The following is a 12,471-nucleotide window of genomic DNA, read 5'->3' on the forward strand; positions in this document are numbered from 1 at the left end:
TTATTTTTCTACTAAAGCTTTATTGTTTATAAGAAAAAGAGTTAGAAACCTTACAAATACATATTATTATCGAAAAAATTAATTGTTTTTAATTATAGAAAACGAAACAAATTAAAACTACAAAATACGAAAAAAAGTACAATTTATAACACTTAACGCGGAATGAATATTAAGAGATTACAATTACTTGAAAACGAGAAACAAAAATTGGGCGTTTATTTGAAAATATTAAAAATTGAAGCCACCACTTGGAGCATTTTGGAACGCTTGAGGATTGAGTACAATTTGACCATCTTGGTTTGTATGAGGAACTTCTTCTCCTTGCATTCCCTAAATAACAAAAAAAAATTAATAAAACTAAACCAAATTGGTACATTAATAAAATTTACATCTGAGAAATAATTTTCAATCAAAACTAAAGATTTTTCATAGACTTTTTCGTTCTCATGCGATTGAAGCGCTTCCAAAGAATCCAAACCACCACATTCTTCAATCATTATTGCCACTTTTTCACCTTCCCCTAATTTCGATGCAGCCTAAAATCATTTATTTTTATTAATTTCATAAAGATAATTAAAAAAAAATCCAACATACACTCAAAATGTTGTTAAGCCCATCTAAAATAACACTGACAGTCTTCCAATCTTTAGAATTCAACAAATTACACATTGGTTTTAAAGCTCCCATTTCGACCAATTTTCCCAATTGCTGAGTTGTACCACCGCTTGTATAATTTGTTAATGCCCAAGCTGCTTCTTTTTGAGATTTAAAATCAGCCTAAATTAATTAAATTAGTAATAAATAAATTAAATATTGAATTTATTACCGTTTGTAAAACACTTAATAAAGGTTTCATAATACCGGCATCAATAACTTTTTGGATCTGCTCTGAATTTCCTGCTGTGATATTTGATATCATCCAAGCTGCTTCTTTGACAATGTTGAAACGATTATGTGATAATAAACGACTCATACAAGCCAAAGCTCCAGCGTTTATTATTATATCAGTCTAAAATTAATTAAATTAATTTTAATTAAAACGATTCATTTCATTTTTTTACCTGATTATCATTTCCTGTAACAATATTTCCAACTGATCTCAATGCAGGAGTTAATACTGTGATTTCTTGACTATGCAATAATTGGACCAACCTTGGAACTAACCCAGTATCAATAATAGCTTGAATTTTCTCATTACTACCATCAGTAAGATAACTCAAAGCCCAACATGTATCAGCCAAAACATCTTTATCATTATAATGCAAGAGTTGGGCTAACACAGGAAGAGCTCCCTTAACTAACTCAAAATCTGGAGGGGGATTTTTATTACGGCACAAATTTGATAGAGCCCAAACAGTGTTTCTTAAAAGTGAAAGCTGTTAAAAACAAAAAATTAGTATTTAATTAATTAGTTAAAACACTTAATTTAAATTACAGTTGTTTCTGGTGTAATTAAAGCAAGCAACATGGGCATAACTCTGGAATGGAGAACCATATCTCTCGTTTCAGCTCCATCTCCGGCAATGTTACCAATAGCCCAAACTGCTTGTTCCACAATATCCATTCGTTTCGAAAGAAGTAAAGCTTGGAGTTTAGGTAAAGCTCCTTCTGCAACCACAGCTTGGGTCTGTTCAGATGTACCAGAAGCAATGTTGGTTAAAGCCCAACAAGCTTCAAATTGGAGAGATGGGCTAATTTAAATTATTACAATTAAATTACATCTAAAATAATTAATTTTTTGATTAAACTTACTTATTGTTACGAGTTAAAAAGTCAACGCATCTTGGAACAACACCCAATCGAATCATATGATCAATCGGAGGGTTACGCTCCCTACTAAGAATTTTTCGGCAAGCTTCCGTTGCTTTAAGTTGTACAGTTTCATCGTTACTCATCATCCCTAACATAAAAAATTATTATTCCCATTAATTTTTGATTAAAAATTAAATCTTTACCGTGTAAAATCTCCTCAGTACGCATCGTAACAGGAGACAATGAGTTATTACTCTCCTGCAACGGGGAAGTAGCTTCTTCAGACGCATCAACATTACGCCTTTTAAGCAATTGATCATCTTTCCTTGCCTTCCTCAATTCAACAGTTTGAGCGATCCTTCTTCGTCGCATTTCCTAAAGTAATTAATCGAAAATAACCTTAAATTTTTTGTACTTTCGATAAAAATGTACTTACTTCGGTGTCTTTCCCCTTGTTCTTAAAAGAACGAATACGATTTTCGTCTGCCATCTTTTCGCTCTGACTAAATTCCCGTACGAAAGCACGTTAAAAACGGACAAAAGGAAACGGTCGGATTTTTTTAGGTTAGGTTTTTGCTAAATTGTGTAAGGTCGTCGACTATTAAAAAGTAACGCGTGATGTTTTCGGTGTAATGCGGCTATTAAAAGATACCGTGAAATTAAGATGTTCGGAAACGATCACGGCGGAACTTAAAAAGGTGGATATTCGTACAGGTTTTACTACGTTTGACGGTTAAAGCGACGGTTTAAATGAACCAATAAACTGTCAATTTGACAAGGTTTTATTAATGGCGGGAAATTTAAAAAAATTAATTTTTCAACTGGTTGTTTAAAGTTTTTTTTATTATTATATTTTTAAATCATGTATTATAGGATTTAAGGAGGATTTTTTATAATTATAGTGAAATATATTAATTTAAAAAGATGGTAGCATAAAAATAATTTTTTTTTAATTTATAGCGCCACCCAGTGGGGGAAGGCGGAACGCACTCGGGTTTGTTAAGGTTATACTCAAGTTCTTGAACAAGATTGTAAGTATCTTATTTACCACGATTATTAAGTAACTTTAAGAAATATATAACAAAGTATAATGTTTTTCTATTTCAGCAAGAAATATTTCTATGAAATAAGGAAGAATGGTAGCAAAAATCAAAGAACGCAAGGAAAATGAGGTAAGCTTAAAAGTTTCGAAACCTTCACACTAAGTAAGTGCATTCTTTTAATATTAAATTTTGAACTTATTGTTAGTGGCTTAAGTGGTGGTACTTGCTGGATGTAGAAAACTAGATTACTAATTGTAGCAGACTAGACACTGTTTTCCAGAAAGGTAACATTGTTGACAGAAATCCAAATACTGCTGATATAAAATTACATACTGTTGCTTAGAGAACACAACACATAGCTGGTATACTTCTAACAGAATATTAGAATCCGCCAAGAGAAGATCAAATATCCTTATAAAAACATAGATACTGCTGGCATAAGATTATATGTTTCAAATAGAATACCAGATGTACTTGCAGAACATATTATACTGTTGGCAGAAGACTATAAGATAAGATACTATAAGATCTTCCAAGGACAACACATCACTTAATGATAAAGATTTCTCAACAGGCACTATTGCAACATTTCCAACATCCTTTGATAAGCTTAAATATCATTTACGCTTTAACATTAAGTAATTAAATTAACATTAATTAATACACAGTTTTGATATCTTTCAACAAAACTTTCTAACTTACTTTTATTTATGAGCTTAATTTATAGATACAATTCTCGAATATACGAAAATGTAATTACTGATTTCTATCTTATCAACAGTTAAAATGTTGGTTGAATTTAAGTTGGTGGTGCCATCCTCCGTAAATCGTCAAACTACATATCAAATAAGGGAACCGGAGCTTTTCGAAGCTTTCAGTCGAGCACGCGCTTTCCTGACGTCAACATGGATCTTCGTGCGGCTTTTCTCTTGCTGGCCAGCGTCGGGACGCTTTCCAGTGTAACCGGAAGAGCCGTAAGTGATGAATTTTCACCCTCCTTTTGTAAATTAACTTTTCACTTTACGGTCTTTCCATTGATTCTCGTTCGTCGCCTGTCTAATTAATTTTGCGCGATTAAAACGAACCGAAACGAAGATGCGAACTTCGAAACTTGTTAACTTTATCTTTGTGATGTTTGTTTTCGCGTATTGCGACGAAATGAAATTATGATATATGACGATGAGATGAATCGTTTCTCTCTCGTTTCGTTTTTGCAGATATTTATATGGAAATTTATTAAAATTTTTTCGCTGTAATATTCTTTGTTTATGCGGACTTTTGGGGTTTTGGGTTTGGTTCTAATATAATCCGTGGATTTGGTTTGCGAGTAGTGTTGGGAAAGTTTACAACAAGTTAGTTCCCGATATCCGGGAAGCTTTCGGAACGTACGGGGCTTTCGGATATTGCCTTCACGTATCCGGGGGCTAAGTTTGCCGCAGCATACAGACCGTCTTACCCCTTCGGTATATTTCACGATTTACATCTTTTCCGGCAACCGCGGAATTATCGATTCGACCGAGCTTTTGCGCTTTCGCCAAAAGCTCAATTAGTCGTTCTGGGAATAGACCCTGCATTCCTAGATTTTGAATTTTTTTTATCATTCCTGGAAAGCACACAACGCCCTTTTATAATTATTTTTCAACTATTCTCTGTATTAATTTGAAAGCTCAAAAAGTTTTAAAACATTTAGTTTACGTTTTAATATGTTGGATAAATCGTTATAATAATTAAAAAATTGTCTATATTTATTAATTATGCACAATAAAGCATTCACGGTTGCGTTTTAGGTCAAATAATTGTATCTATAATATATTTTGAAATTAATTGCCCGACGAATAATGCCTACCTATTTTAATAAACAACGAAGTGAGTTGTGGTGGCTTTGTTTATGTTCAACGTGAGTACACATCCCCGTCATTCACGTTTAACAAATTATTAATTAATCCGAAAGTTTATGTACGACGTGAGCTTTTACAAAATTTACGTTACCACGACCCGAAAATGTACCATAACTTTATTGGAGTTTTGTACAAAGCTTCTCGGTACCTTCATTATTCACGTTGAAGGTAATTCATATTTTATTTGACTTGTTTAACTAATTTACTCTTTACTTTATTATTAAACTCGGCAAAATTACGTGGATATGCTGCTATATGTGCTTTCCTTTGTTTTTCAGAGTGTGGCAAAACATTGTAAACAAGAAATGTATATAAAAGCTCACTATTTTATTTTATTAAAGCTAATAAATTCTTAATTGTTTATTAGAATTTTAAAAAAGTAACAATTTTATATTTAAATTTTTTCTTCTTTATTGTGCTTAAAAAATCATGACAACGAAGTTTATGGAAACTAAGAAATTATTTATGGCACACTTAATCTCTTTTGAATTAACTTTAAAATGTTTGATATTTTATCATGATATCTCAAGTTGGTCTTGAGATACGATATTTTATGTTTTTGTTCGTAAAAACTATAACAATCAAATGTGTAAGGTTGGACTTAAAAAATCATAACATTAAAGTTTATGGCAACCAAGAAATTATTTATGGCACACTAAATCCCCATTAAATTGGCTTTAAAATGTTTGTTATTTTATCTTGATATCTCAACTCGTTCTTGAGATACGATTCTTTGAATTTCGATATTTTAAAAATAAATAAAGATACAGAGTTGGGCTTAAAAAATCATATCACCGAAGTTTGTGGAAACTAAGAAATTATTTATGGCACACTAAATCTCCATTAAATTAGCTTTAAAATGTTTCTTATTTTATCATGATATCTCAATTTGTTCTTGAGATACGATATTTTATGTTTTTGTTCGTAAAAACTATAACAATCAAATGTGTAAGGTTGGACTTAAAAAATCATAACATTAAAATTTATGGCAACCAAGAAATTATTTATGGCACACTAAATCCCCATTAAATTGGCTTTAAAATGTTTGTTATTTTATTTTGATATCTCAATTCGTTCTTGAGATACGATTCTTTGAATTTCCATATTTTAAAAATAAATGAAGATGCAGAGTTGGACTTAAAAAATCATATCACTGAAGTTTATGGAAATTAAAAAATAATTTATGGCACACTAAATCTTGATTAAATTATCTTCAAAATGTTTCTTATTTCATCAAGACATCTCAATTTGTTCTTGAGATACGATATTTTATGTTTTTGTTCGTAAAAACTATAACAATCAAATGTGTAAGGTTGGACTTAAAAAATCATAACATTAAAGTTTATGGCAACTAAGAAATTATTTATGGCACACTTAATCTTTATTAAATTAGCTTTAAAATGATTGTTATTTCATGATGATATCTCAATTCGTTCTTAAGATATGATTATTTCAAATTTCTTAATATTAATATTACCAACAATTTAAGAGAGATTAATACTTTTCTGAAGTGATTTTTATAATTCGGCCTCTCCATGGCTTGGTAAACTTCCCAAAATTCGTTTACCTCAAGTTTACAAAACAAAATTAACGAGTGTGCTCACTCTGCTACCGTGAAGCATATGAATTATTTAGCGCGAAAATTTGCCAGTGTCTAAAGCTCCCGTTGTGGCGGTGCAACTAGTTTAGGAAGTAGCACAACCCGTTGTAGTTAAAATAAATGACGTAGTAAAACTACCCTTCAACATCTTTTTTTTTATAATTTTAATGTTAGCTCGTCAAATTGTTGTAGTTTAAATAGTTTGTCATAACGTTTAATATTTTTATATCTAAAATGTTAATAAAAACTTAAATTTAAAATCTTGTTGGAATGTTTGAACAAGAAGCAGTGAAGTTTGGAAAAGCTCTTCTACTGTAAAGTACGATGTAAAGTCTGAAAATCGTCGAGAGACTTCGCACAAATCCCAACCGATTAGGTATTCGGTGACCTGGTTCCTTGTAACCTGTTTAGTTTTCGGGGAACGTACTGCAGAACTTGCAGCACAACTGGAGCCTATCGGTTGAGGCAAGCTTCTGCTGCATTACAATGTAGGTTTCTCCACAAAATTAAAGCTTATACTTTGAGTTTTATTTGGAAATTTTGAGCTATTTTTATGTCATTACAAGGTTTTGATGTACTATGAACTCATTGTATTTATTTAATTAATACAAAATAAAATAAAGTTGCAGATTTTAATTGAACGTCAAAAGCTTGTTGGTAATATTCACAAAGCTGGAAGTACAAACAGAATTTTAATTTAGTTTCGATGCATAAAGGGAATAAATATTTATGAAATAACGAGACGCAAAGGGATGCTATGTTTGAGTGGGATCTAAAATAAATTTATAGGTATCTATAAAATTTCTATTTACGGTGTAAAATGTTTCAATTTAATAATTTTGGAAATGGCAAGGGTTTGGTTAACATTCAGGTCGTGATATATTTTAAGACTGAATTCAGCAATAAACTTGTAACGATAAAAGTAAATTGAAAACGTAAAACTTATGGGTGCCATTCCATCGATATGGGTTGGCTGTTATAATTTTATTACGTTGCGTTTACACCCTATATTAAAAACATTTTTTAATCTCTTCATTTATTAGCTTTTAAAAAATAAATTAATTAATATAAATGGTGTCTTTTAATAAATAATTGTTAGATGTCATAGCTCCTTTCCCCCAGCATCCTAATATTTCCGTTTTATCTAAAACGATCAATCTCCTTTTGAAAAATACGCTGTAAAAGCAAATCGGGCACAAAGGGCTCCAGGAAAAATAATCCCTTTTGTAAAGGATAAGGGGTGTAAGTTCCATCACAAAGCCGAATCATTAATATAACCCTTTCTCTTTCAAAAAAAGGATTTCTTTTCTCGAAATCGTACACCGTTTTTCTTAATATCCCCCCAAAAATATAACACACAAGTAATAGTCCTAAAAATTGCTTCATCGTTTATTTTCTTCCGCATAATTTTCTAATAAAAGTGCGATTTTTGTTCATAACGTAAAGTTTTTGAGAAAAAAACCTACACGAGGGTTAAATGTCTCCGCGAGCTTTTCATCCAGTAATGAAAAACGGTCCTCAGTTCTCTTTGAACCGAACTTTTCCTGTCGAGACAGATAGAAAGGACTCTTTTGCAATGGTTCCAGAAGGACTTTATTGCACGCTTTAATATCAGGATTTATTCCCTTCTGGTGAAAGATGAAATGATACACGAATGCTGCCAAAGAGACAAGTATGTGTCATTGTACCAATTTTAAAATGTGTATAACCAGAAATGTTGGTATCAAAGCGAAATATTTTCGTATTTCATTTCATACGTTTGCGAGACACTAACTGTTATTGCAATTAGTAGCTAAAAGGGAAAAATAATTATGAATTAAGGGTTGATACAAGTCTATTTTAGTTGTTGCAATTTACACCCAATTTTGCATGGTTGATTAAAATTCTTTTTTCATGATATCCGTTACAATTTCAAATAATAAAGGATATATTTTCTTAAAGAGGAAAGTTTAAGCTTTAATTTGGTGTTAAAATCATTTAATAATTTTCAAAATTAAGACTGCCACGATTTTTTGAAATTTATCGTTATTTTTTGATGATTCACTTAAAACGTCGAAAACGCAGCATTACTTTAATTTTTTTTTACAAAATCCGTTACAATTTGAAATAATAAAGTATATATTTTCTTAAAAAGGAAAGTTTAAGCTTTAATTTGATATAATAATTATTTTATAATTTTCAAAATTAAAACTTCCACGATTTTTTGACATTTATCGTTAGTTTTTGGTGATTTACATAAAACGTCGAAAACGCATCATTACTTTAAATTTTTTTTACAAAGTCCGTTACAATTTGACATAATAAAGTATATATTTTCTTAAAAAGGAAAGTTTAAGCTTTAATTTGATATAATAATCATTTTATAATTTATAAAATTAAAACTTCCACGATTTTCTTAAATTTATCGTTTTTTTTTATTCACTTAAGACGTCGAAAACGCATCATTACTTTACATTTTTTTACAAAATTCGTTACAATTTGAAATAATAAAGTATATATTTTCTTAAAGAGCAAAGTTTAAGCTTTAATTTGATATAATAATCATTTTATAATTTTTAAAATTAAAACTTCCATGATGTTTTGAAATTTATCGTTATTTCTTGGTGATTTACATAAAACGTCAAAAACGCATCATTACTTTAAATTTTTTTTACAAAATCCGTTACAATTTGAAATAATAAAGTATATATTTTCTTAAAAAGGAAAGTTTAAGCTTTAATTTGATGTAATAATCATTTTATAATTTTCAAAATTAAGACTTTCACGATTTTTTGAAATTTATCGTTATTTTTTGGTGATTCACTTAAAACGTCGAAAACGCATCATTACTTTAAATTTTTTTTTTAAAATCCGTTACAATTTGAAATAATAAAGTATATATTTTCTTAAAGAGCAAAGTTTAAGCTTTAATTTGATGTAATAATCATTTTATAATTTTCAAAATTAAAACTTCCACGATTGTTTGAAATGTATCGTTACTTTTTGGTGATTTACATAAAACGTCGAAAACGCATGATTACTTTAATTTTTTTTTACAAAATCCGTTACAATTTGAAATAATAAAGTATATATTTTCTTAAAAAGGAAAGTTTAAGCTTTAATTTGATATAATAATCATTTTATAATTTTTAAAATTAAAACTTCCACGATTTTCTTAAATTTATCGTTTTTTTTGATTCACTTAAGACGTCGAAAACGCATCATTACTTTACATTTTTTTACAAAATCCGTTACAATTTGAAATAATAAAGTATATATTTTCTTAAAGAGCAAAGTTTAAGCTTTAATTTGATATAATAATCATTTTATAATTTTTAAAATTAAAAGTTCCATGATGTTTTGACATTTATCGTTATTTGTTGGTGATTTACATAAAACGTCAAAAACTCATCATTACTTTAAATTTTTTTTACAAAATCCGTTGCAATTTGAAATAATAAAGTATATATTTTCTTAAAAAGAAAAGTTGAAGCTTTAATTTGATATAATAATCATTTTATAATTTTCAAAATTAACACTTCCACGATTTTTTTAAATTTATCATTTTTTTTGGTTCACTTAAGACGTCGAAAACGCATCATTACTTTAAATTTTTTTTACAAAATCCGTTACAATTTGAAATAATAAAGTATATATTTTCTTAAAAAGGAAAGTTTAAGTTTTAATTTGATGTAATAATCATTTTATAATTTTCAAAATTAAAACTTCCACGATTTTTTGAAATTTATCGTTACTTTTTGGTGATTTACATAAAACGTCGAAAACGCATCATTACTTTAAATTTTTTTTCCAACATCCGTTGTAATTTGAAATAATAAAGTATATATTTTCTTAAAGAGAAAAGTTTAAGCTTTAATTTGATGTAAAAATCATTTTATAATTTTCAAAAATAAGACTTCCACGATTTTTTGAATTTTATCATTATTTTTTGTATAAAAACACATGGTTATATTAATTTTTTTTACAAAATGCTAAAACAATAAAGTTAATATTTTCTGAAAGAAGAATACTTAAGCTTTAATTTGGTACAATTATAATAATTGAGCTTTCATGGGTAATTTTTTATATTCAACATTTTCGTTAAATCATATTTTTGTTTCTACTTACTTAAGTAATATTAACGCCTTCTCTTCACCCTTCAAGTCCCTTATTTACTCCAATTATGCAGACACAGCGACTCCTTCTCCAACTACCTCCCCTCATAGTAAATTTTAATTATTTTCTCGCCGATCGATATTTCTAGGCGTGTATTCTTGTTTCACAACAAACATAAAATATTAAGGAATTTTCCAGACAATTTTAGTTTTACGATATACTCTTTTGAGAACTCATAAATATTTAAGGTGACTGATGGCAACTTGTGTCATATATAGAAGTTTTTATAGAATATTTCAAAGATGTAGTCCTCAAAGGAGTCCCATACAAAGACATTCGAGCAAATTTTACGGAAACGAACAATACGTAAAATAAGAAAAGCAGATCGGGGTGGGACGAGAAAAGCAATAAATCTCGTTTCCAACGCGAAAATACCGCGTTCGTTCGGAGCACAAACAAAGTTTCGTAGCGAAGCTTTGGAATTCAAATCTTATTAGGACGGTGTTTTCGAACTTATATTAGTGAAAATGGTGAAGAAACAAGAAAATGGCGATAATGGAAACGCAGATAAAGGGTAAAAATAAAACGACTTTTGAGAGCTTTAGTAATTTGAAGTGACCACGAAAACCTCGCCGATGGCGTGAGATTTTGCGATGATGTTGCCGCCGTTGGAATGAATTTTTGACGACCAGTCGCGATTAACGGCGCCCTTTTCCGCCCTATAATTGCGTTTGCGGGAGGCAAACAGTCGCGCTTTATTATTCAACCCAGCCTAATTCGGTTTTCCGCTGAAATTCGTTCCTGGTTTTGCTGAAATAGGAGCAGACGGCAAAATGAAAAATTCAATCCCCAGGGCGTTACGTCGTGTCGTACAGTTGGCAATGCACGGTATCCGAACCGTCTTGGGATTAATTCGCGTAAAAGTCGCGAGTTTACGTGAGGAAAGAATTGGTGGAGGCGGTGGTATTTTTAAGATTTACATCATTTACTTACGTTTCAACCTTGTCGTTACAAAACCAACATTATTCATCAGCGGCAAGGCCACGAAAAGGGTGCCTTCAGTTTGTTTATTCTGCGGTCAACATCGATTGTCCACGTACGTTGGGCAGGTCGAAAATAACTCGGGCGACGATAAAAAATTCAGAACCGCGTCGTTGTGCACGTGTAAACACGGCCGACCCGCTTTCTATTCAACCAACCCACACATTTTCCCCCGGAAAATGGCTCACCGCCCCATAAACCCATTTTTCCGCCGCCTCGACGCCATTTTCCAACTCGCAAGAAACGTATCGATTCCGGCCCTGTCTAAACAGCTCCTGATCGCACGTCGCTTGCAACGACGTAATCGTACCTTCAACTGAACAAAAGAATTTCTGAAGCATCTTGTTTACTACGTTGAAGTATAGCATCTATAAGTAATTACGCTTTTAAAAGTAGTATTGAAGTTGAAATCAATACAATATGGTAGATTTCGAAATTAATCATTAAAATGGGTTCTTCATCAAGTTCTTAACGATAACCAATTCATTTATCATTCACGCGCAATCTGACTGATTGGATCTTGATAAATGGCCGGTCTTGAGAGTGTTCCAATTAGTGATTTTGGGGGGGCGCCGTTGCGTCGCGACGCCTCGCCTGTTCGATTCAATTTCTTTGAAGGTTCCCGACGAAGTGATGTACGCGTCGAGTCACGTCGGTTAAACATGCCGCACGTATCCAGCAAAAGGGGGCCCCGCAGCGGGCGACGTGCTCCTAGAAAATTACCCGTTTTGCGCTGCCGACGTGATCCATCTAAAAATTGCGGTGTGGAGCAATTTTGGGATCGGTTTTGCTACTTTACTGGAACGTGTCTAAGCGAAATGTTTATTAAATTTTCTTCTTGGATGATAAAATTTTATCTCTCTAGTTTTACTCGTTTTAAATATGATTAAAAAAAATCTTTACCACGTTTCCTCATCCAGATTTTGAGAGTTTGACAATAAAGCTGTCCCCCTGTTAGGTAGTACTCTGCATGGAGTTGAGCCTTCAAGTGCTGTAAATAGGTTCCATAAAAATGTTAAAGCGAAGATAGATATAACCAGTC

The 12,471-nt window shown here is 31.1% G+C and overlaps 2 protein-coding genes across 2 annotated transcripts in view; one reads left to right on the forward strand and one right to left on the reverse strand.

Annotated features, from left to right (window-relative positions):
• Positions 1–2,496, reverse strand: LOC111420644 (karyopherin subunit alpha). The gene is made up of 9 exons (XM_023053675.2): positions 2,189–2,496; positions 1,956–2,127; positions 1,753–1,900; positions 1,436–1,691; positions 1,062–1,376; positions 827–1,009; positions 595–777; positions 390–536; positions 1–330 (listed from the first exon to the last, which is right to left on the reverse strand). Exons 1-9 carry the CDS (start codon positions 2,240–2,242, stop codon positions 229–231), a joined length of 1,560 nt encoding a protein of 519 aa, XP_022909443.2. The 5' UTR covers positions 2,243–2,496; the 3' UTR covers positions 1–228.
• Positions 2,497–2,856: 360 nt separating this feature from the next.
• Positions 2,857–12,471, forward strand: part of LOC111420649 (uncharacterized) — a 50,322-nt gene continuing 40,707 nt past the window's right edge. The window contains exons 1-2 of the mRNA XM_023053687.2: positions 2,857–2,924; positions 3,577–3,769. Of these exons, the coding sequence (XP_022909455.1) occupies positions 3,701–3,769 (69 nt within the window). The 5' untranslated portion in view covers positions 2,857–2,924; positions 3,577–3,700. The remainder of the gene's footprint in view (positions 2,925–3,576; positions 3,770–12,471) is intronic.

Source organism: Onthophagus taurus, chromosome 6 (genome assembly GCF_036711975.1).
Source record: "Onthophagus taurus isolate NC chromosome 6, IU_Otau_3.0, whole genome shotgun sequence".
Taxonomy (NCBI): Eukaryota; Metazoa; Arthropoda; class Insecta; order Coleoptera; family Scarabaeidae; genus Onthophagus; species Onthophagus taurus.

Bases quoted from the DNA above. Each gene is read 5' to 3' on its own strand.
- LOC111420644 (XM_023053675.2), bottom strand. From the start codon at position 2,242: ATGGCAGACGAAAATCGTATTCGTTCTTTTAAGAACAAGGGGAAAGAC. The intron at 778-826 runs GTAATAAATTCA...TAATTAATTTAG, and splicing joins TATTAAGTGTTTTACAAACG to GCTGATTTTAAATCTCAAAA. The intron at 331-389 runs GTAAATTTTATT...TTTGTTATTTAG, and splicing joins TTGAAAATTATTTCTCAGAT to GGAATGCAAGGAGAAGAAGT.